The sequence below is a fragment of the Alexandromys fortis genome, unplaced genomic scaffold, assembly GCF_014885135.2.
Source record: "Alexandromys fortis isolate MF-2015 unplaced genomic scaffold, M_Fortis_MF-2015_v1.1 scaffold_57, whole genome shotgun sequence".
NCBI classification, from domain to species: domain Eukaryota; kingdom Metazoa; phylum Chordata; class Mammalia; order Rodentia; family Cricetidae; genus Alexandromys; species Alexandromys fortis.
This window is the reverse complement of record NW_026067941.1, coordinates 8,350,760-8,376,309: the sequence shown is the minus strand read 5'-3', so window position 1 is coordinate 8,376,309 and position 25,550 is coordinate 8,350,760. Positions and strand designations below refer to the sequence as shown.

The following is a 25,550-nucleotide window of genomic DNA, read 5'->3' as shown; positions in this document are numbered from 1 at the left end:
TTTTCCTGGATAGGTATCCCATGGCTCTGGCATCTCCAACATCTTGCGGTCTCCAAGGCAATCTAGGCTTCAACTTCACAGCTTCACACAATGGCCTCTCTAGGGCTCGATTCAGAGACACCCCTGACACATACCTTGGCCTTGGTGACTTTTCTTAGTCACAGAGGCAAATTCTATAGTTCTTCTATCCTTAACTCCAAAGCCAGAACCAAGTGGCCAAAGCTGCCAGATTCTACTGCTTGCTTAGGCTGGAATATGTCCCCTTGTTTAATTTTTACCAGCTTTCATTTTTTTGATGATTTCCTTCACTGCCTAAGCTTGACTGTTCTGGAACTTGCTCTGTAGACCAGGCTGGCCTCAAACTCAGAGATCTGCCTGCCTCTGCCTTCTGACTGCTGGGATTAAAGGTGTGTACCAGTACACCCTGCTCTAAGTTTTTCTTTAATTCCTTTTCACAAGTTGTAAACTTAGCTGGGTGACATCTTGCCCTGAAATCCCCATTCCCTTTATTCTATTTTTAAATATGCTTATCTTCTTGAACACAGGACTTAGCTCCATTCCATTTTTGGTGCTCCTTTTCTCCCTAAATTTTACAGTTTATAATTTACCTGCTCATCTTGTTCCTTTTAATATAAATCTTCATTAGAGTTACTACTAATAACCACACAACAGAGTCTATACTAGTCTGTGTTGAGATTTCTTCTGCCAATGAAATTAATCCAAAACTCTTCATTTTAGCCTCAAGCAGACTCTTTGGATGAGCAGCTACATTCTTCACCAAAATATCATAAGAACCATCACTAGGGCACATATTAATATTCTTCTCCTCTGAAACCTCTTGAGCCAGCCCTCACAGTTCAAATCATTCTTCCACGCCCCTACTATTAAAAGTCCTTAAAGTATTTGTCTGGTTTCCTAACCTAAACTACTAAAGTCCAAATTCCTCCAAACAAAAGCATGGTGAAGCCTATCACAGAAATACCCAAGTCCCTGATACCAACTTCTGTCTTAGATAGGGTTTCTATTGTGTAAAGAAATACCATAACCACAGTAATTCCTTTTATTCTTCTTTTTTTTTTCCTCTTGAGACAGGATTTCTCTGTGTAACAGTTCTGGCTGTCCTGGAAATTGCTTTGTAGACCAGGCTGACCTTGAACTCATAGAGATCCACCTGTCTCTGCCTCCCAAGTACTGAGATTACAGATGTGCACTACTACCATCCAGTGCAACCACAGAAATTCTTATAAAGGAAAACATTCATTTAGGGTGGCTTACTTACAGTTCAGAGGTTCCATCCATTATGATCATGGTGGGAAATGGTGGAAAATAGGCAGACATGGTTCTGGAGAAGTAGCTGAGAGTCCTACATCTTTCAGACAACAGGAAGTGGTCTGTGGCACTGGGCAGTATCTTGAGCATATGAGACCTCAAAGCCCATCTCTACAGTGACACATTTCCTCCAAAAGACCACATCTAATGAAGCAAGGCCTCCTAAGAGTGACAGTCCTTTTGAGGACCATTTTCTTTCAGACCACCAGGAAAGAGAAAGAGAGAGAGAGAGAGAGAGAGAGAGAGAGAGAGAGAGAGAGAGAATATCATCCTGAGTGAGTTATCCCAGACCCAGAAAGACTGACAAATATGGTATGTACCCACTTATATGTAGATATTAGCTATTAATTAATGATAATCAAGCTACAATCTGTAGAACCACGGAGGTTAGGAATAAAGGACTTAGGGGGATAGATCTTGTTAGGAAAGAGAAATTGAATAGATAGCTATGAATTGATGGGAAAACTGAAACAGGAGGATCAAGTGGGAAGGGGAACAAACAGGGGGAAAGACAGCTAAAATCAAGGACCAATTGAAGTGTAGAATGGAAACCTAATATAATAGAAACTTCCTGAAATATACACATATATGAAAATGATGAATGAAATGAAATAACCAAATAATACGAGAGACAAGCCCCAACTGGCCACCTCATGTCACAAAATAAAAACTTCAAGCATCGGGTTACATCTAATTGAGCTGTTGGCCAAGAGGGTCTGATAGGAATCTCCAAACAACCCAGGTTGTTGTCAAGACTATAGATTGGCCGGGTGGTGGTGGTGCATGCCTTTAATCCCAGCACTCGGGAGGCAGAGGCAGGTGGATCTCTGTGAGTTCGAGACCAGCCTGGTCTACAAGAGCTAGTTCCAGGACAGGAACCAAAAAAGCTACGGAGAAACCCTGTCTCGAAAATTCAAAATAAATAAATAAATAAATAAATAAATAAATAAATAAATAAATCTTAAAAAAAAAAAGACTATAGATTGTTCTCCGCAAACTGGCAGCAAGACCCCGTTGCTGAAGACAAAGACTATATATCTCATTGAACAAGGAGAAGTCAAGCTGGTACCTACATAGAGCCTTCACCTCTACATGCTAGCATCTTTGGCACAGGAGAGCACATAAAAATCCAACATAGCCCACAAACCCTTTGATCTACAATGCTGCCCTGCCTGAAAGATATGTTAGGACAATGGTGGCACAAAGCTTGTAGGATAACCAACAAAATGGAATTTGACTTAAGATCTGCTCCACAAGATGGAACCCAAATGCAACACTGCTTGGGTGATGAAAAACCCAAGACGAGACAGCCCAGGGACTTAGGGCAAAACCAAATACTACTGTTCTAAGAAGAAAAACATTAACTCCTAATGGCATTCTATTATATTCATAGATATACTCATAGATGATGACCTTGCTCAGCCATCACCAGAGAAGCTTCCTCCTGCAGCATGGGAACACATAGAGAGACCCACAGTCACATGCAGAGGTGAGAGATATTAGACTCATATGTTTCTAAATATCCTAAATGAGATATCTTCATCAAATTCCCCCAGAGCTCAGGGAACCTGGCAGAAGAGGGGACAGAAAGAGGGGACAAGTCCTAGGGGATGGAGGACACCAAGGAGACAAGGCCCTCTAAATCAACAAGTGCAAAGCTCATGTGAACTCACAGAGACTGAGGCAGCATGCACAGGGCCTGCTCAGGTCGGCACCAGGCCCTTTATGCATATGTTATGGCCTCAGTTTAGTGTTTAGATGGATTTCCTGAATGTGTCAATATGTAGGTCTCTGTTTCTTATGCCTTCTCTTTGTGTTTTTTTCTTTCTGTTTGTTTGTTTTATCCAATTCTGATGCATTAAATTTTTTCTTACTATATTTTGTTTTGTTAAAAAAATAAATAACAACAAAAAGACCCATAGGTTTGAGACTGGTATGTGTATGATGTGTGTGTATGAGTGGGGCACAAACTGAGTATGGCTGTGGTTGCTATATGTGTGGGTGTGGGGGGGGGTGTGTGTGTGGCCTTGAACAACTGTGTTCAGGGAAAATTTTGTTGATACAAATTGGACACCAAATTTGGGTTTTTTCCTCTTGCTTTATCTAGTTTATAAGAATGTCCTTGTGGTGGTGAATATGATCACTTTGACAGAATCAAGAATCACCTAGGAGACAAGCCTCTGTGTGTCCTTCAAGGGCTTACCCACATTATGTGACCTCTGGGCATGCCTGTGAGAGATTATCTTGACTCAGCTAAATGAAGACCCACCTTAACCATAGGTGCCACCATTCTATGAGTCGTGGTCCCGGACTGAACAAAAAGGAGAAAGTGAGCTGAGCGTGAACGCATATCCTTCTCTGCTTCCTGATTGTGGTATGATAGATACCATGATGGATACCATGATATGTGTGATTCAAGACTGGGGACCTCTCCACCAGGATGGACTGTATTCTTGAACTGTGAGCCAAAAGGAACCCTTCTGTGAGTTCTTTCAGTGAAGTGTTTTATCACGACAATGAGACAGGTCACTAATCCAGTTCCCAACAGAACTAGAGATTTGACCTAGTTGTCCCTGCAGTCGGCTTAGGCCTTATCGTTTCATTTGGAATGTAGTATTTAAAAACTATTTTAATGGGATGTTGCTGGGCCCAATGGGGCAATGGTTTGCCGAGTCTCATCAAAGTGCTAACAAGCATTTCTAGACCCACGGATGAGTGTTCTGTCTCTCAGGGCTCAGACTGTATCAGGAAGTGGTATGCAATTCTCTTCTTTAGATGTTACAGAGTTTTTCCAGAATGATGTATTTTGTGCTTTTCTCACTGGAGGCTGACACAAACACCATAGTTAGAAGATTTAAATGAAACGTGATCTTTCTCAGAGGTGAACATTTGATGGTAAGATCTACTTGATGGTAAGATCTAAGACCATTCTGAAAACCCCTTCATTCAACATGAGTTTGTGGTCCTCGACCCACTTATCCAGGACCACAGCTCTCATGGTGTTGGCAAGCACATCCCAGTTGAATCTGAAATGACAGTGAATCTGGAACACTGTTTCAACTCTTTCCGGGCCCCTGCTCTAAGACAATACAGCAAGCCCTAACAAGAGCAGTTAAAAATGAGGAACCAGGATCCTCAGATGTTATCAGATCACAGAAATGAATTAGGACATAGTAACCCAAAAGTAGAAATCCTAATAGCTTGAGTTTCTTCCAGTTTGATAGTCTGAACCTCAGCAGCTCATAAAATGCAGCCTGTAATTACGTCTGGGAGTTTCCAAAAGAGATGATTCCCAAGACCAGGCAGCCACATTGCCCAATCCCAGGGGGCCGGACTGACACCATGTTGGGGATGAATGTCAGTTCCAGAGCGCAACAGAGAGTCACGCTGTGTCGAATGTGGAAGGTGACAGTCCATGGTGTTAACGGTGGCACTAGGATTTGGAGTCATCAGACAGCAGTTCCTCATAGGATCCACCATGCTCTTTCTCATCAATTTCAGTTGGTCCTAGCAATTGTCTACCCCTAGGGACATTCTGATGCTGATGCTGAGAGTACTCTTCACAGTCTTCTCGCCATCCAAAGAGTCTGCTTCCTGTTGCTGGAGAGCACATGTATGCACATTGTAGGGTTGAGAAAAGGTCAGTCCCAATATCCATGACACTCTGCTTCCCGGGTTCTCAGGCCCTCTGCTCACAAAGTCTCTCGCTAACATCTCCTGTCAGCATCCTCTTTCTGTTCACGCTTCATCTCTTACCAACATCTCTTAACACTCTTCTTCACTGTCCAGTCTGTGATGGTCTTAGCATACTGATCCAATGCCCAATACACCATCACCTTCATGTGCTGTGTCCAGTCTCTCAATTTAACAAAAGATAAATAAGCATGTTACCTAAATTACATACTTTACTATCTATGGCAACTTTACCAGTGACTTTGATTTTTGAGGGGAAAATAATTGGGTGTTTGCCTATATCTAGGCACAAAATTTCATGACTTTTGATTTTTATAAATCTTTAGTTTGGGGCTAGAAAGATGTGTTGGTGGTTAAGAGCATTTTCTGTGCAAGTGCGAGGTCCAGAGTTCACGTCCTAACACCCATGTAAAAGCCAGGCCATATATGCCTGTAACCCCAGCACTAGGAGGCACTGACAGGTGGATCCAAGGAGCTTGCTGGGCACTCAGGCTACAGAACTGGTAAGACTCAGGTTCAGAGGAAAACCCTACGTCAAGGAAATAATGGGGGGAGATATAGAGGAGGACACTGAGTATCTTCCTCTGATCTCCAATTGTGCATGTAGGAGATGCACATGCACACACACAAACACTCTATACACACACACATACAAACACACACACACATACACACAGACTCATTTTTTGACTTACTAAGTAGATTTCATGTTTATAAAGATATTCTAGGACCAATTCTCTCAAAGAGGCTGTTTTAGTTAGGGTTTCTATTGCTGTGATGAAACTCCATGACTAAAGCAAGTTGGGGAGGAAAAGGTTTATTTGGCTTATTCTTCCATATCACTGTTCATCACTGAAGGAAGTCAGGACAGGAACTCAAACAGGGCAGGAAACTGGAGGCAGGAACTGATGCAGAGGCCATGGAGGGGTGCCGCTTACTGGCTTTTTGCCACATGGTTTGTTCAGCCTGCTTTCTGATAGAACCCAGGACCACCAGCCTAGAGATAGCTCCACCCACAATGCATTGCGCTCTCTCCCATCAATCACTAATTAAGAAAATGCCCTACACACAAGTTTGCCTACAGCCGAATCTTATGGAAATTTTCTCAGTTGAGGTTCCCTCCTCTTCGAGGACTCTACTTTTTGTCAAGTTGACATGAAACTAGCCAGCACAGAGAATGACTGAATGACTGCCACCTATAGGCATACAACCATCTGGGTGACATGACAGGTAGGTGCTCCTTCTCAGAGAGGAAAACTCGTGTGACACCTCATGTAACTTCACGCATCTGACATTCTACAAGCGTCTTAAGGACATCTGTATTGGCTCTGATGTCATATTTCAGCTCCACATTAGTAAGGAAGTCTGAATATTGCTCAGTGATCAGAAGCCCTGTGCGGCAAGCACACCAACACTAATTCAAGGAATGGGTGTCATCACCATTGGTAAAATACGCTAGGACAGGGGTCGGATGATCCTCCCCTGGCTATTTCAATTCTTCACACGTAGGGCTTTTATACTGCTTCATGGTCTGCATTTTGCCTTTAACTGTGCTGTCTTCAGTTGGAGATCTCTCGAAGCATTCTTCTGCTTAGGGTCAGACATTTCAACTTCGATTTTTATATTCAGATCCTTCTATTGGTAGAATAATAACACGAGGCCAATGTCTGCATCAATATCCTATAATCCAATAGAAAAAAAATTCAATTTCTAGTCGAGTCCAGCCTAGTTGTCAGCCACCACCATGGCTCTACTCCTGCCAATGATTGCCTGATCTTTAGTTCTCAACAGCAGTTTTAGTTATCTTTCCTTCAGCATTTCAAAAACCACTGGATCAAGTCTCATCTGGAATGACACACTAGCCTTACATTTGAGATCTATTAAGTAATATGAAAGAATATGCAATCTTCTGAGCAAAGTAACAGTGCGCCTGGCTCCTGAGTCTCTTCACTCTTGACTTCTTTCACGATTTTAGTAACTAATGACTTTAACTATAGAAAGGAAATGATTGTATAGAAAACCAGTCAAGTATGTTTATATTGATGTAAGGGGTGCTCTGATATAAAAAGTAGCACCTACAAAACCACACTAGTTCTAGAAAGATGCCTGTCTATCTGTGATTGGGTTATCAATAGATAGATTATACACATAAAAGGAAAAGTTTGAGTAATTAGGATGATTTGCCTCCCGGAGCCATTGTTACTTTAATACACAAACTATTTTGACTGTAGTCCACAAAAATACAAACAATCTAAACCAAACATATTCATAAAATACCAAATTAACAATTGTCTTAGTTTGTATCATGAATTCTTTTTTTATTATTAAAAATTTCTGCCTCCTCCCCACCTCTCATTCTTCCCTCTTCCCCCTCCCCCCCTCAGTCCGAAGAGCAGTCAGGGTTCCCTGCCCTGTGGGAAGTCCAAGGTCCTCCCCCCTCCATCCCATCCAGGTCTAGGAAGGTGAGCATCCAAACAGGCTAGGCTCCCACAAAGCCAGTACATGCAGTAGGATCAAAACCCAGTGCCATCATTGTCCTTGGCTTCTCAGCAGCCCTCATTGTTCGCCATGTTCAGAGAGTCCGGTTTTATCCCAAGTAGCATGAATTCTAATTGGTCTTAATAATAAAAACCCAGAGTCTATAGGGGTTAATGCTGAAAGATCAGAGAAGCAGAGCAACCAGCCATTAGAGTTCTTACTTCTACCAATGCTCAGACCGAAGGGGGCAATACTGTCTCTAGAAATCCTCAGACTGCGTCTCCAGACTACAGACTGCAACTAAGGTCCTATCTCCTCCCATCTTATATTCCTCCTCTACACAGTCATATCCCTTCTGCCTCCACTTCTCTAGTGCTGGGATCAAAGGTGTGAAAGCTGTTTCTCTTTGAGAATGGATCAGTCTAGTCTAGCCCAGGGTGGCCTTGAACTCACAGAGATCCCTCCATCTGCCTCTGTCTCTGAGAGTGCTGGGATTAAAGGCATGTGCAAACCATCACCCAGCCTCTATGGCTAACTAGTGGCTTAGCTCTGCACTCTGATCTTCAGGCAAGCTTTATTTGTTAGATTACAAACCAAATATCACTATATTAGTTATCTAATATATAGTTATAATAAAAATGAGGAGAAATAAACATGACAGATGCTGAAACCAGAATTCCGGGCGCAAAAGTAAAGGAGACTGGTAAAGAAGTAATGAAGTGTAGCCCAAGAAAAACATCAAAGTCAGGCAGTGGTGGCTCATGTCTTTAATCCCAGCACTTGGGAAGCAGAGCCAGGTGGATCTCTGAATTTGAAGCCAGCCTGGTCTATAGAGCGAGTTCCAGGACAGGCAGGGCTATAGAAAAACCCTGTCTTGAAAAACAAACAGAAAAAAAAAAAGAAGGGGGGGATCTAAAGGGACAAACACATATATTCCTTCAGCAGAGGAAAGCTATGACAATGAAGAGGCAGACATGGGCCAGTCTGCTGCTGCTGAGATTTCTGAAGTAGGTGAACTCAATTACTAAAAAGACCACAGGGATTTTTGCTATATCAGCAAAGATAATATGAGGTCAATATTATCTTCATATAAGAAAATTCAAAGTGGTGCCCCAAAGTGAGATCAGTTAAAAGAACTGTTCAAAGGATGGGATTGTCAAACTTAGTTTATGGCATTCAGGAGAGGCATATACCAGGTAGCTGGGTGCAGAGGCTAGGGCCAGGTAGCAAAGGCTAGACCAGGACACGGGTTTGGGAATCATCATTTTAAATGAAGCCAATGGAATTTGTAAAAGGATAGGTGTTCTGTGTAGTTGTTGGGTTTTTGTTTGTTTGTTTATTTGTTTACTTTTTAGTTTTTTTGGCTCTTTGGGACCCACCACCCAGTTCCCAAATAAATCACATGATTCTTATCCTTTCTTATGAATGCCTGATCTTACTTTGGCTTGTTTCCATGTAGCTTTTCTTAACTTAAATTATCCCATCTATCTTCTGCCTCTGGGCTTTTACCTTTTTCTATTTCTGTATCTTCCTTTATTTCTTACTCCATGACTGACTGTGTTGCTAGGTGGCTGGCTCCTCAATTTTTTTCTTACAGATTTCTCCTACTATGGATTCTCCCTGCCTGCCAGCCCTGCCAACCCTTTCTCCTGCCTTGCTATTTGCCATTCGACTTTATTAGACCAATCAGGTGTTTTAGACAGGCAATGGATCACAGCTTCACACTGTTAAGCAAAGGCAACACAAAATAATGCAACACATCTTTGCACCATTAAACAAATATTCCACAGCATAAACAAAGGTAACACATCTCAAATCAATATTCCACAATAGTTCTGTTTGTGTTTGTATGCTGAAATTCAGACTCTTAATATGCAACATTAAGATGTGAGACCTCTGAGGGGGTTCTAAGTACAGGGCTCTCACACATGGAACTATAGTGACCGTATCAAAGGGGAACTCTGAGAATTGCTACACTTGCTTTCTGAAAGATGAGGAAATGACAGTCGGTAACATTCATGAGGACCCTCGCCAGAATTTCAGTATGAGGACACTATGATCTTAGATTTCCAGCCCACAGTCTGGTGAGAAAACGCTTCTGTGGTTTCTAAGTGAGCCAGTCTCTGATACTTCGCTGAAATGGCCTAAGTAGACTATGACCGGTGCTTTGAGAAATGAATTAAGGGAAGATTTGGGTTGTAGGAAGATTATCCTGCCAATGGTGAAAGCTGATACCCCAAAGAACAATCCAAGAAACAACTGGCCTTTAAGACGAAAAGCGGGAGTATGTACAGTTGTGAAATCTAAGGTAACAGAGATTTTGAGACAATGGAAACAGTCAACAATAGTGCAAAACAACTCCCAAGCCAACCGAGTAATGCTTTACCCCATGAGCTAGGAAAGAAGGCACGGATGAACAGAGCAGCACAGTTTGTTCTGGGCGCAGGGTGGGGCGAAACCACTGCCACTGGCCACCAGGAACTTGCTATGTTGATCAGTCTAGCTTTGAACTTGCAAAGATTAACCTGCTCCTGTCTCCTAGTCCAAGTGCTGGGATTAAAGGCACATGCCACCTTGCCCAGCAGCCATCCACAGGATAAAGCCTCCTAGAACCGTATCAATACTTAACATCAAAGACAAAAGTAAAACATACATTTGAATATTAGCATAAGAGAAGTTAAAAGCAGTACAGGAAGGTCTGTTGCCTGTAAAATAGAGTACCATTAGAGATTTGCTTTCTAACAGTGAACTGTATACAGGGCTCATCCGCAGCAATAGTTAAGTGTTACAACAAACACAAACCAACACTCTCACTACCATTCAGATTACACAAAACCCTGGCAAAGAGTTTTGCAAAAGTAAGCATTCCATCAATATTTTTTGATTTAAGAAATGAAGAAATGGAAATAGGATGCATTACAAAATATCCTGAGGAGACAGTAAGACAGCTTTTAACTGAAAACAAGTATAGTAAAAATGTGTGTGGTAATTTAACATACAAGAAAATTCTTATGTGATAAATGGATATACATACAGGATCTTATTAAAACCTGAGAAAGAACCAGCAAAGAATTTCTCTCATGGATTCTTATTACCCATAAACCACGATGCAAAACCATCTGTACCGAAGCATCAGAAAATACTTTGACTTCCAACCATGTATGTTCAAAAACATCAGACAAATCAACAGCGATGGAGATAGATTGATAAGAAATATACCTTAGGCAGGTAATTGAATTCAGTAACAGTAGTAACACACACACCAGAAATGCCTGGCAGAGCTGTAAGGGTCTATTTGGGATGCATAGAAATGGTAAAATAACAGCATTATAAAGACTGCTATATTTTTCATCTAGTTCCCTAATGTTAACCTCTCCCTCTCTCCTCCTCCTCCCCCCTCTCGCTCTCTCTCTCTCATATATATATATGAGAGAGAGAGAGAGAGAGAGAGAGAGAGAGAGAGAGAGAGAGAGAGAGAGAGAGAGAGAAGGTTTCCCGATATAGCCCTGGCTGGCCTGGCGCTCACTCTGTAGACCAGGCTGGCCTTGAACACACAGAGACCTGCCTCTGCCTCCTGATTGTTGGATTAAAGGTGTGGGCCCTTGCTGCCTGGTGTTCTTTTGTCTTTTAACTAAGGAGTCCCCAACCATTGACTCCCGCTCCCCCACCAAGCTGGATTCTTAGGGTTTGTCATCTTTTCTGCACAGTATGCCCCATTCTACATTTGTTTCCTGGGCTTACATTCACACTCTTTTGGCTCAAATAATAATTGATGCGCCACAAGAAATTTACATAATGTTGAGTTCTAGTCCTCAACAGTGATGCTAAGGATTCCACATCGCTCCCTCTCTCCCTCCCTTCCTCCCTCTCTCTCACAACACACACACACACACACACACACACACACACACACACACACACGGTTAAGTAGGTCTTACTCGATGGAAAGAATTCTGAGAAACTGTTGCCGCTTGGCTACTTTGCCACAGTAAAAACGTACACTGGAAAACTATATTCAAATTTGGCCTGGAGCACAAACCCGTGATCTTAGAAGATGGCAAGTTCAAGGCTAGCCTGGGCAACTTAGCAAGACCCTGCCTCAAAATGAAAAGTCACAAAGGACTGGGGATAGAAGCACATGTTCAGTAGTAGAGTACTTGCCTATCATGCACAAGGCCCTAAATTCAATCTCTAACACCAAAAATAATTAATAAGGAAGCAAAACCCTACATTCAAAAGCTAACTGAATTAAAAACCCTTCATTCAAAAGATATTTAAATTAATTTTTCCCTGTACAATTATCAATTTAATATACAATTAAGTTTGATTAAGAAGACTTTACTTTTTCATTTATTTAGAAATGTCTCATTTTCACCCTCTACTCTTCACTGTACTCTTTAAAAAATAGTTATTACTATTTTATGTATGTGTATAGGATATTTTGAGTGTCAGCACACATGTGCCGCAATCCTCATATGGAGGGCAGAGTACATATCTTGGAATTTTTCTCCTAGCTTTACAAGGGTTGTGAGTCTTGAGCTTAGGGCATCGGGCTTACACAGCAAGCACTTTGCTTACTAAGTCGTCTCGTTGATCCTTCATTCTATTCTGACCCATCCATATTATTCTTTCAAACACATATGCAGACATTGTACTCTCCCCTTACTCATGAAGAATATGTTTCAAGACTCTTAGTAGAAGCCTGAAACTGAAGATAAAACCAAATTTTATATCTGTTTTATTTATAAAATAGATATATCTGTGACAAAATTCAATTAAGCATTTAGGCAAAATAAGAGATGGAAAACAATAACTAAAATAACAGAGCAATTGTAACAATGCACTGTTATTAATTTGACAGTCTCATTTGGGGGCTATTACTAAGTAAAATAAGGGTGAATTGAACAAAAACACTGCAGTACTTTGATGGCTGATCTGATAACTGAGACAGCTACTCAGTGACGGACAGAAGGTCAGCACATACTACATCGATAAGCTGTGCAAAGGGAGACTCTCATTTTAGGTAAGGCAGAGGAGTGCTGCAAAATGCCGTAACTCTGCTCGATGGAGTGGGATTTAAAGCATGAATTATAGGATAGTGAGGGCATACCTGCAATCCCACTTTTTTGAAGGCAAAAGATGGCTCAAGTTTAGGGTTTGCCAGGTCTACACAGTGAGTTCCAAAAGCTAGGGACAGGAAATGAGGACCTTTCTTTACCTCTCTGCACAAAAAAAAAAAAAAAAAAAAAAAAAAAAAAAAAAAAAAAAAAAGCAAAACAAAGCCCCAAGCCTGATAAATTCTGGAATTTTTCCTCTAATATTTAAGACCACAGATGACCACAAGTAGCTGAAAGTATAGGAAGCAAAATTTCAGAAGGCAGTCAAGAGTAGGCTGTTCTAAGACTACAGTCCTCCTTCCCCATTGCCACGAGATAACCTATCATACTTCACCTTCTATAAAAGCAAAGAAAAAAGAGCACAAGGATCTGGACAGATGGCTCAGCAATTAAGAGCACTTACCGATCTTGAAAAGACTCAGGTTCGGTTCCCAGCAGCTACATCAGGTAGGTCATAACTGCCTATAACTCCTATTCCAGGGGGTCTGATGTCCTCTTCTGGTCTCCTCAGACATCTGTGTATATACACAGTGTACATATGGACAAGCAGGCATACACACACATAAATAAAAATAAAAATTTAGCACAAAAATAAATTCACAAATAATACTTTCAAGAACTCTATGTGGTGGCTTGAATATGAATTGCTCCCGTAAGCTCATATACTTGAATGTTTAGTCACCAGGGAGTGGAACTTTTTGATAGGATTAGAAGGATTAGGGGGTGTGGCCTTGTTGAAGGAAATAAGTCACCGGGGGTGGATTTTGAGGCATTAGAAGCCTGTGTCAGGTCCAGTCTTGCTCTGTCTGACTGCAGACCAGGACAGAGCTCTCAACTATTTCTCCAGCACCACACTTGCCATGCCTCGTGCCATGTTCCCTGCCGAGAAGATAATGGACTAAGCCTCTGAAAGCGTAGACAAACCCCTAATTAAATGTTTTCTCCTAACAGTTACCATGGGCATGGTGTCTCTTCACAGCAATAGAACAGTGACTAAGACAGTCTTGATCTCAATAACATACCCAAGGCTAGTGTGAGCAAGATGTTATGATAAAATAATATTGTGACACGAATGTCTTTTGTTAAATGTTAAGAACACAGTACCCTAATATATTTCATGAACCTAGAAGCAAGGTTTTCATGGGTAAAAGTTAGATAGCCTGGTAAAAGGGAGGTGCCAGTTGAAGATATTATCAAGATCCCCATAATTAAAAGATGTGGGTCGAATCTGGAATTCCAGAGGGAATTCCAAGTACTCCTCTGGAGGAGAGCTGGCCTGAATCCAGTCCTGTGACTCTATTTCCATTCTTATATGTATATATTCCATACTTTCTTCATCCATTCTTCCATTGAAGGGCATCTAGGCTGTTTCCAGGTTCTGGCTATTACAAACAATGCTGCTATGAACATAGTAGAGCATATACTTTTGTTGTATGACAAGGCCTCTCTAGGGTATATTCCCACGAGTGGTATTGCTGGGTCCAGGGGTAGGTTGATTCCTAATTTCCTGAGAAACCGCCACACTGCTTTCCAAAGTAGTTACACAAGTTTGCATTCCCACCAGCAATGGATTCTTATGTATCCAGCTTGTACCAGTTGCTGACCATTAGGTAACAAAGAATACGTTATCCACAATACTAACATTATTTCATAAGGAAAACCAACTGTGATTAGCTATGTATCAATGACCCCAGCTGGAACTCTAGAAGCTTCTAAAAGGCTGCTTACTTCTTTTTTTAGAGTTGAGCATATTGATGTGCTGACAAGTAGGTTCCCCACCGTCCATCGGAATGCAGGATTGAGGATGGGAAAAGCGGCTAGACGGCTAGTCATAAGCTCACCTGCAAGGGAGAAGGGTGACACACCACAGAGCTCTACCTATTCCGGCCATTAGCTGAGGCAGTGGGGGAGATCACGCCAGCACTTCCGGCCACATTGCCCTTCCCATTTTCTGTGGATGTGTGGATGCTCAGGGGGAGCGGGTGGGGTGGGGTGTTGAGACAAACTTCTAAGAACTGTTGACTAAAGCGTCTGTAGGAATGTAGGATTCTAGACAGTACTGTTTTGATGTTCATACAGCATACCACAACACAAAAGGAAAGTATTCTGTTTCTGTTTAGATTCCATCCTGGCTTGGTTTATTCCAACTCCAGGAACACTGTTTGGGGTAGAGGCTTTCAGCATATCCACCCACGAATGGCAGCACAGGGCTGTGGGAAGAGGTGGGAAGGCAGGCTGTGTCCAGTGACAAAGGACTTGTACCTACCTTTGCATGCAGCAAGGCCTCAAAAGTTGTCAAGATAAAGTGAGGGTCTGGTCACCAGACTACTGAGATTCTGAGATATATCTTGGTAATTCCCTGCCACAAAGCAGAGAGGACTGGACTTGTGTGGAATCTTTTTGGGAGTGAGTGAGACAGAGAGAGCACAGTCAGTTCTATAGAGAATCTAGTTCATTTTTTTCAAAAAAAGGAAAGGAAGGAAGGAAGGAAGGAAGGAAGGAAGGAAGGAAGGAAGGAAGGAAGGAAGGAAAAGAAAGATGGTAGTTTTAAAACAACTCTAAATCAGGCCAGGCATGGTACGGTGGCACATGCCTTTAATCCCAGCAGCTCTCTAAGAGTTTGAGGCCAGCCTGGTCTACAGAGTGAGTTCCCAGGCAGCCAGTGCTCACAGAGTGAGACCCTCTGAAAAAACGCAAAACAAACTAACAAACAAAAATGTTCCACAGTATCCAGAAAAGAAACAATGAAGAGAAAGCATAAACTTTGGTGCCCAAGGTTCAGGATTTTCGTGTCAGTATGTCAACATTTTGACTACATAATCCCATAATGGGTAAGCTTAAATTCCTCTTTATTGGGTTTCTTTGGTATGTCTTTTTTATTGTTTGTTGTTAATGTTTCTTAGATAGGTTGTCACTTTATAACATAACCCAGGCTGAGAGCCTCCAGCTGATCAGCCTCCTGTCTCAGCTTCCTGAGCTCTAGAATGGCATACCACTATATCTGGTTTTGCCTTGTTTTTCAATCTATAAGATGATAGTAATGATGATGATGATGATAATAATACCAACCCAAGATGGCCTATCTAACAACAATAAAACAATATAAATAAGCTACTGCAAACAAGCACAACCAAGGATCTAAGCTTGTTCCTTGCAATATTATAGCATTGTGGGGCTCAAATATTACAGCTTTGCCTTTTGCAAAGTGTGAAATTACCCTCAAAATTCAGACAAAGCAAAACAAAGGTGGCTTATCTCTTTGCTCCACATCTGGGGCTTCAGCAGAGTAAGACTCCATGCCTGGGGGTATCTGCAGGGTTGAGGCGTGGAATGCTCCAGAGGCTTTTACGCACAGAGCTGAAAGTTAACCTGGAGTGACAGCTAAGGACCCACATGCGGTCAGACTCTTCATGTACCCCAGCTTCTTCTTAGTATGGCTACTTCAGGGTAACCGAACTTACAAGGCAGGGCTCCAGTGCCTTCTGTTCCAGTAAGCGAGCTGAAAGCTGTTTCATATTTTGTGGTTTAGCTCCCAAAGTCACACAGCACCACGTAGGCTGTGTTTTTTTGGATACAGGGAAGTCACTGAATCTGGCTCAAATTCAGAAAGAGGGTATCTGGATCCTGCCTTTTTGATGGAAGTTGTGTCAAAGAATTTCCAGCCTTTTTATTCTTTTAGTTTTATGAGACAGTGGTTTCTCTGTGTAGCCCTGGGTGTCCTGGAACTCACTCTGGACTGGCCTCGAACTCAGAGATCCTCCTGCCTTTGTCTCCGAAGAACTGGAATTAAAGGTAAGTGCTATCACCCCCAGCTTTTTTTTTCTAACTGTGGGATTTTAAATGCCCCCAAAGAAGTCTCAGATATCTAGATTTGAAGACAGTGTCCTATTTTACTTTTCATTGCTGTGATAAACACCATGACCAAAACCAACTTGGGAGGAAAGGGTTTATTTCAGTTTCCAGGTTCTAGTCCATCACCTAGGGAACCTAAGACTGGAGGGAGGAACCCGGGGAGAAACCCAGAGATACAACTGCAGCAGAGACTGTGAAGAAATGCCGCTTGATGGTTTGCGCCCCACGGCTGGCTTGCTCAGCTTGTTTAAGTTATTTATTTATGTATTTATTTATTTTCGCAGTTGAGGACAGCTTTTATTGGTGACAAGGAAACAATCATAGAGCAGGAACACACACAAAATAGACCCCACACAAAGCTGAAAAAAATCTAGTGTCTTCTTCAGTCTCTGAAAGGTCTTTCTTCCCTAATTTAGGGCTGGTCAGTTTAAAGAAAGACTTGGTGGCTGATCGGCCCGCAGCTGGTGTGTAAACCTATCCTGATCTGGCTTTGAGCTTGTCGAACCAGTCCATCAGCAGGGGGCCCACTGACAGGAGAAAAGACCACAAGGCCCTTTAAACTGCTATGCTTTAGTCTCAGGTCAGGAAGGTAAGGAAAAAGCCGGCCATCTTGAAAGTTCAACATCTTTATAACCTAGGCATGGTTCTTCTCCCTATCTGTCTGCCTGCCAGGGAATCTAACTCCTAGTCCCACCCCCTTTGAAGGACACCCTAAGGGCTCTTAGGGGCCTGGGACGCAGATGGTTCTTACCTGCTGACAGAAAAGGTGAGAAGTGAGGAGCAACGGTGACTCAGAGGAGAGTTAATCTAAGGGCTCACGGTAAAACGTTGGTCCAGAACATACCACCACCATTTGGTGACAGTATATTCTTGACGTGTGCTGGGAGGGATGTTGCGTCAGCAAAAGATGCCTCGGGCCATCTGTACCACAGGCAATGTCCAGTGGAAGTGGACAACAACCTGAGTGAAATCCAGGTTCTATTTGCTGAAGTCACAACCAGACAGTAGCATCTAAGTGACAACCTGGATGAGTTGGTGGTCCTCAAAAGGAATCCTGGATAAGGTCTCAAAAATGGTCCCACTTGGGGGTCTTGATTGGGTTCCTTTCTCTGCCAGCTAAAGCATTAAAAGGCAGGAAACATCTTGAGCCTGGCTGTGCCTGGAAGCAGTGGGGAAATCTGGAACGCAGCAAGGAGAAACAGACAGAATCAGCAGCTGAAGAAAGGCTTTTATTGAGGGTGAGGAGACACACACACATACAGCAGGCACACTGTTACCCAAAACTAACCAGGGGTAACAAAGTTGGGCGAATGGAAACTAACAAGAAGGCACATTAATGGATAAGGTCAGCCATCTTGTGAAGAGACAATCATGGAAGACACGATCACTGTATACAGATGGATGCTGAAAGGGCTAGTGTTTAAAATGCAACCACTGAAAATGTCTTAGAAGTTTAGTGTTATAAAGAAGAGATATAATGATATATTCTTAGGAAATAATTTTTTAAAAGCAAACTAGGACAGTTAGTGACTAAAAACAAACAAAAACTCCAAATCCTGACAGTTGGGTTTCAAATCAAGAGGGGGTCCCTTGCCTGGTTGCGGCTCTGCTTTACTGCCCTTAGTCATTATATGTTTTTGGTTATTTCTCAAAGGTGCCTTAAACTAGCGCAGCTTTGATAACATTGTCCCTATGATCGTCCCCCTCTCCCCTCTGTTCTTCAAGACAGGGTTTGTTTCTTTAGGCAGCAGCCCCGCTGTCCTGGAACTTGCTCTCTTGCTCTGTAGACCAGGCTGACCTCAAACTCAGAGATCCACCTAAAGGCATGCGCCACCACCGCCCAGCTGTTTTTTGGTTTTTTTTTTTTTTTTCTCCTTTACTCGTATCTGTTAAACCATCTTCTGACTTAAATGTAGTTCTCAGGGGAACTTCCCTACTTGAAGAGAATGTCCAATGACATTGACAAACACAGGATGGTTATTTGATCGGTAGCAATTTTTTTTTTCACCATACAAGAACTTAAAGTTTGATTTGCCAAGCAGTCACACGTGTGCCTCTTACCTTGAAACAGCAGCATCAGCTCCCAGGCTGATGGAGACCAGATCAAATGCACAGACATCCTGTTTGAGAAGCTTTCCTACCTCTCAAATCTTCCTAAACACAATAAAGAGGTTAGTGGTGACTGCCCCCTTTCCATCAATGGAAGTGCACACACACACACACACACACACACACACACACACACACACACACACAAATCAAGCTCCTGTGACTCCATGTTGAGTTACTTTGGCAGTTAACTGCACACTCTCAGGAACATCTGTTTCTCTCTACTGCTTTCTCTTTTCCTTAACATACACCCTCTCTCCATTTTTCCCTTCTTTTGGGTAAATGTATTTTAAACAATAAATTGGATTTAATTTAATTCTGTAACTTGAACTTCTCAAAGATAATTTAACTCTCTTCGCCCATTTTTAAAAATATATAGTTTGCGGAGAAACCTCGAACCAGAGTCTACAAAATATTTTGAATTTTTTTTTGTTGTTGTTTTGATGCTTAAAATGTCTATAATGCTATATGCTTTTCTCAGACCCTAGTGCATGGAAGAAGCCGTTGACACTAAGCGAATGAGACTAGTCAATAAAGACACTGAAAACCAGGTTTTAGATTTTCATTTATACGCACTTCAACTGATCAAGTCCTTTAAGGATAGTATGCAAACCGCATACTTAGAATTTAGCTGCTCCAAGACGTATTTCTATGACATTTGGCTTGGCTGATGTTCCAACCTTGAGGTTTTAGGCTTTTGTTTTTTAACGATACCTAGAGCCTCTTTGTAACGGCAGTGACAAGTAATACAGGCTTCCCGGCCGCCTTCCTCCCTCTAGGATTTTAAGTTCTCTTAGAACACCACCCCTGCTCCTCTAGTAAAAACCCACATGACAGAACAGCCTGAGGACCGAGGAAAAGTAGGAAAGCGGAGCCATGGAAACTGAGCGGGGGAAACGTGTGAGCGCGCGGGTGGTTGGAGGAGAAGGAACACTCCCCTGACGACGGCGGTGCGAGGGGGCTCCTCGGATGACGTCACGCACCCTGGTGACGTCACGGCCGTGACACGCGGGTGACGCCGTTGCCGCGGCGACTCCTCGTCGTCTCCGCCTCCTCCCCCTCCCCCCCTTCCCAATCCCCTCAGGCTCGGCTGCGCCGGGGGCCGCCGGCGGGTTCCTGAGGTGGCCTCCGCCCCGGCCGCTCCGCCCACGCCCCCCGCGCCTCCGCGCCCGCCTCCGCCCACCCTGCGCCTCCCTTCCCCCTCCCCGCCCCGCGGCTGCCGCTCGGCCCCGGCTTGCGCTTCGAAGATGGCGGCGCTGAGTGGCGGCGGTGGCAGCAACAGCGGCGGTGGCGGCGGTGGCGGCGGCGGCGGCGGCGGCAGCGGTGGCGGCGGCGGCCCCGAGCAGGACCAGGCTCTGTTCAATGGAGACATGGAGCCGGAGGCCGGCGCTGGCGCCGCGGCCTCTTCGGCTGTGGACCCGGCCATTCCCGAAGAGGTGAGTGGCGGCGCCATCCCCCAGTGCGCTCGCGTCGGGGACTCGGCGGGCCAGTGTTTATGTGAGGGACGGAGGCAGCGGAGGGAGCTCCGGCTGTGCTTGGCAGCCGGCGGGGCTGTGGATAGCGACTGAGTGTCCCCCACCGTCTGTGGCTCTCCTCGCTACGTAAACACACACGGTGGCCCAGGGGGGTTCCCCGGCCCCCACCCAGATGGGGTTGGGGCAGCGGGGACGGAGCTGGAGCCTTTCCATAGGGGGCGAAACTCTGGGGCTGGTGGAGAAGGTCACGCCTGGCTGAGGTTTCCAGCCCGGCATCCCTGAGATGTTTTTCTTTTTGCTAACCGGCAGGGACGGCGTCGAGGATGGAGCATAGTGGCCGGGGCACTACCCCTGAGTCCCCCAGCCCTAGAAACTGCCATGTGTGATACTCCCTGGATGTGGGCTTGACGGAGCGCCTCTCTCTCCACTCCTCACTATCTTCCCTTTGCAGGCCTTTAGCGCTTTCCCACTTTTCTACTTGTTTGGGGGATTTCTCTCGACCGGATTTGCCCAGGGAATGATTTTGGTGGAGGCTTTACTTTTTCAGCCACCAAATGTGATGTTCCGAAGGTTTTCCCATCCCGGTCTCGGATCTCCGAATGATAGTATTTGCCAGTGTTCCCATGCTGACCCGTAACCTCCATCCCGTCCTCATCCACCACCCCGCTCATTCCCCAGTTGTACCTACTTGCCTCTAACCTTCGCCTCCCCTGAAGAGCATGTTTGCGCTTCTCTTGCCCTGGTCCTTTGAGGCCCTCTCTACTCCATTCCACGGCTCCCTCACCTCGTTATCTATTGTTATCTTCACAAATCCTTCTGGACACTTTGGAAGCTACTCACTCCCTGAACCCCGAAGCTGTCAAGATTCCATCAGGTTTCCCTTGCCTCCTTGCTCCCTCGCTCTGCTGGCAGTGCGGGTTAGCCTTCCACTGTTCATTCACACCTCTTTATTGGCATCTTTCGTGGTTTTTTGTTTTGTTTTGTTTTTAGTGGGTTTAATTGATTTGTCTCGTTCCCACTCTCTTCCATTTTTTTCTCTCTCTCATGTTTACCTGTCCTTTTTTGCTTCTCTTAACTTGTCCTTGCGTCATTTGATGTATTACATTGTCAGATTACTTCATTTCTTCTCTTCTGTATGTAAAGCTGACTACATTTACAGTTTGAGCATTGTATCACATAAACAATGCCATATTTTGCGAATAGTTGATGAGTGTGACTTAATTTTGTTGATTTTGCTTAAAGATAACCTGTTACTTAGGCTTCCCAGTTCTCATACTATCTCCGTTCTTATCTCTGCAGTAATCTATATCCTGCTTCGTTTACTTGGAAATTCATCCTCTATTCTTGACCTATCATTAGTAGTCTGTTCACAGTGATGTTTGTTTTCCAACCTTGCCATCTCTGCCCAAAATGTGTTCAGTATTGTCATTTGAGCTAGTTTATTTCTTCACATTCCCTCCCTCCCTCTCTCCCTCCTTCCCCTTCACCCTCCCTTCCTCCCTCTCATTTTGCTTTTGAGACAGGGTTTCTTTGTGTAGCCCTGGCTGTCCCAGAACTCACTTTGTAGACCAGGCTGGCCTCACACCCACAGAGATCCCATCTGCCTCTCTCTCCCAAATGCTGGGGTTAAAGGCCTGTCCCACCACCGCTCGGCTTTTTCTTATGTCTTCATTTGAAATAACTCCAACTTCCAGTTTGAATTTATGCTCAGGTCAGTTTCCACTTGACTTCTTTATTTCCTGTAGCTTCTTAGATTCCAAGGATAAAGCTCTTCCCTTCATCCATTTCCTAGTTCAATCTGTTTCCCTTATCCCTAGTTACCATTCATTCTGTCTTGTTTCCTGGCTTTTGGTACTTAACTTGCTGAAGCTTCCTCTTGTCTTCCCCACACCTCCACATTCCTTCTTATTTATAAACAACTTTGTTCCGTTGACATGGAAATTTATTTTTAGGATACATTGTTTTTAATGGAGAAATGCTAGGGGTCACATCTGCTGTCTATTTTCTCCAGGAATCGGATATGCCTTTGTCTTGCTAGGCACAGGTGCCTCTGGGCTTCACTTGACTCCGCAGTGCATGTATGGTTCTTGAATTGTAAAGCTGCTTGAAGACTATGATAGTATGAGGAAATTAATGGATAAAAGTTAAAAGATGATCATTCTCTGATATGACGCTAATTTGAGAACTTTGTTTCAGAGTTTATATTTCTGTGTGGAAGACTTTGTTATTTACTTGAGGGAGCTGGATTACTTGGACCCCTTTCTCTCTGAAGTAGTGAGTGTGTTAGGGCTATAACTTTCTGTTTGACACTTTCTGGACATTTCCCATGTATCGGTGCCTGAGAACCTCTAGGCTAAGTGAAGTTAAATTAAATCAGCAATAACTAACTGAAAGCATGGTCATATCTTCTGGAACTGTATTCTTAATTTATTTAGTTAAAATACAGATGTTTCCTATTGCCCCCCTCCCAGGGTTTAATGTTTGATGATGAATAGTTGCCTTGTGTAAAAGATGATTAAATATAGTTGGCTGGCGGAGATTATGATTAAAAAGTGGACCTCTGTTGACTACAGATACAAGTATTACATGTAGCAAAATAGCTTCTTCCAGGAAATAGTATCATGCAGCCCAGGCTTTTGAGGAACTCAGCATGTGACTGAGGCTGTAGAACTCCTGGTCCTTCTGCTGTTACTCTGAAGTGCTGGGATATCCTATCCCCAGCAAGAAATAGTTTTAAGTTGACATTAATTCAGAGGAAACTTAATATCTTGTGGTCTTTTAATTGAACTGCCTTCTTTATATGAACTTAAAAGAATATCTTTAATAAGTACATAGAAAGATGAAAAATTGTGCCTGTGTGTAATGACATATTTTGTTCTAAATTTTTATCTTACCTGGGTTTTAAAAAAGTTTGTCAGAAATTTCAGCTGCACCAACAACTAATTACAAGGGGAAAACCTATCCATTATTGAAAAGTAAAAATAATAAGCATAAAAAGTACAAACTTTGTGTATAATTGCCATAAACATTTGCATGTATTACAACTAGACTTTTTAATGCTTGTGTAATATATTTTATATGTAACTTTTAAAATATAATAGTCCAGCAAAACTTATGTGTCCCTAGGTAAAGTATAATTTAACTGATAACTTTTTTGGACATTAAGTTCTTTTTAAAAAGATTGCTGTTATCATATATCTCCAACATAGAATGTAGACAGTGGTATCTAAAATTATGTTGGAAAATGAACAGATTTCATGGCCTGTATTTCTATTACTTTATGGGTACTGAAAATAAGATGTTCTGATAAATGTTTATTAAGTGTTGTATCATTTTGCTTTTAAGCATTTACTTACTTTCTATTTCCTTGGTGATACTTTCTTCCTGAGACCATATGGTGTGACATGGTACGTGGTATAATATTACCAGATGGTTAATAATAAATGCTTTTATTATTTAAATGTGTGCTACCAAGGTGTGATATTTACTACCTGTGTCTTTCATGTTGTGTTTCTGGAGAAAGAGAGTTTCTTAAAACTGTAATACAGTTAGAATTGTATTACTTTCTGTTTTCAGGATCTCTTAGCCAGTTTTGGCTAAGCTGTGTAATTATAATAATGTATTGGCTAGGGAATATTCTAGGATGGGATCTGCATTATAATGAGGTCCACTGTATTAAAATACTTCTTTGTGATCTTTGTCAGGTTAGGTTGCATCATACCTCTGAAAAGTGATACTTTCACCAAAGTAGGAAGGCATATGTGCAGAAAGTTTTAGCTGTTGTTCTTAATACTTGTTTAGATATTTGCAAAGGTTTTGTTTGGAGGGGGAAGCTATAAAATAACTGTCTTCAGTATTGCTCTCTTTCCCATTTCCTGACTTAACACTCTCACTTTAGGCATTTGTCCTTTTATGTAAAAAAATTACCTTGTATCGGTTGCTTATATATGCAGGCAATCCATTGTAAGTTGACCAAAAGGAATGTTGGGCTGGTGCTTGGATTATGGAATGTCTTAAACATAATTGCAGATTTGATTTAATTGTGTTTGGAGGCCAGAAAGATTATAGTAGTACAACAGACTAGAATAATGAGACTTTTCTCTCCCCCATTTTACTGATATGAAGAATAGGTCTGGTAGCAGTTAAAAGACCTATTCTTTGAGTGGCAGGGAAGAAAGTTAGTGTTGTCCTCGCTGTACTTTGGTGTTTTCTAAGACTTTACCTGCTGAGTCACACAGTGGGGCAACCGCTTCTTCTTTTCCACTTTATCTCCAATCATAAAATTGCCTTCTCCTTCAGAGCTGCAGAAGTGCATTTTGTTTCGCTGACAACTTAATATTAATTTAAGTGAGTACTTAGTGAACTTGTTGTCACAATCCCTTTCTTTTTAAAAGTCTTGTTTGCCCCTGTTCCCAGATTCCTATGTCAGATTCGTATTAAGATAAGCCTTTTTGTCAGCAGCTTTTTACTAGATTTTGTCTTCCTCAGAAGTTAAATTGTTTGCAGCCCTTTATTCTTTCTCCTTGCCTGGTTCACCTGTGTTCATTCTTCAGTAAAGCCCCAACTATAAATAATTATAGAACTTCTGCATTCAAAATAAGCAGGCCTGTTTGGGAGCTTTTCTGGTTTTGAGGTCACGCTGTGCTTTCTTTATCTTAGTGTTAGAGATAACTTCATGTTAATATAACAAGAAATTCATCCCCATTGATTCACATACTCTTTCTTTAAATAGTTCATGGATGCATTGACATGTTTTGGAAGGCAGTTTTTTTGTTTGTTTTTAGTGTTTACTAACCTAATTAATATCATACTTAATAAGCCATGATAGTCAGGAGTCCATACCTAATTTTAAGGAGTCTATACCTAACACAGTCTATACCTAACTTTAAAGAGTTATTTTTTTCTCCTATGGTTATTTTTGCTTTCTAATGTTTTCTCTTGCTCTTAAAAAACATCAAAAGCCAAAAACATTATTGTTAGTTCAAATATCAAGACTATTGACTGTCTAGTATCAAGAAATTGATGCCCAGTAATTTCAGCATTCCTTCCTGAGCCCTGAAATGCCCTTATACAGAATCTAAAAATTGTTCTGAACTCAGTTAACTTTATTTCTTCTGGAAGCTCAGTAATATCAAAGAAAAGCTCATTTTCATTCCTACTATGCAGCTATAGTATTGACAGCACTTTTGGCGAAAATGTACCAGGGGGTGATGGTTTTCCAATTACTCCAGAGCTATACTTTCTGACCATCGAGCCCCTAGGGTCCTCTTGTCTCAGTCTTCAGCACTAGCAGGGCTGGGCATGTAAACTAAGGTTCTCATGCTTGACAACAAGATTTTACCTGTTGAACCATCTCCCCAGCCCCAGAGTTACTTTAAGAAGTTCTTGATAGTACGGCTTCTGATAATGTATAAAAAGAATTAATATCCATTTAAAACTATTTTATTTTCTATGAATGCCAAATAGTTTTCTTTATAACTTTTTTGGTGTTGTTGTT

The 25,550-nt window shown here is 42.4% G+C and overlaps 1 protein-coding gene and 1 long non-coding RNA gene across 6 annotated transcripts in view; one reads left to right on the top strand and one right to left on the bottom strand.

Moving 5' to 3' along the window:
* Positions 1–5,872: 5,872 nt before the first annotated feature.
* LOC126505154 (uncharacterized) lies at positions 5,873–19,497 on the bottom strand. Its single transcript, XR_007592828.1, has 5 exons — positions 18,531–19,497; positions 17,221–17,647; positions 14,346–14,458; positions 13,021–13,132; positions 5,873–6,702 (listed from the first exon to the last, which is right to left on the bottom strand). It is a non-coding gene; the product is annotated as an uncharacterized lncRNA (long non-coding RNA).
* Positions 19,498–19,667: 170 nt separating this feature from the next.
* The window catches only part of Braf (B-Raf proto-oncogene, serine/threonine kinase), a 132,785-nt gene continuing 126,902 nt past the window's right edge, over positions 19,668–25,550 (top strand). For 2 of the 5 annotated variants that reach the window (XM_050147888.1, XM_050147885.1), the window contains exon 1: positions 19,669–20,014. In XM_050147888.1, coding sequence (XP_050003845.1) covers positions 19,826–20,014 — 189 coding nt within the window. In that variant the 5' untranslated portion in view covers positions 19,669–19,825. Of the gene's footprint in view, positions 20,015–25,550 lie in introns of all 5 variants that reach the window. The other 3 variants (XM_050147887.1, XM_050147883.1, XM_050147884.1) reach the window with 3 other exon arrangements.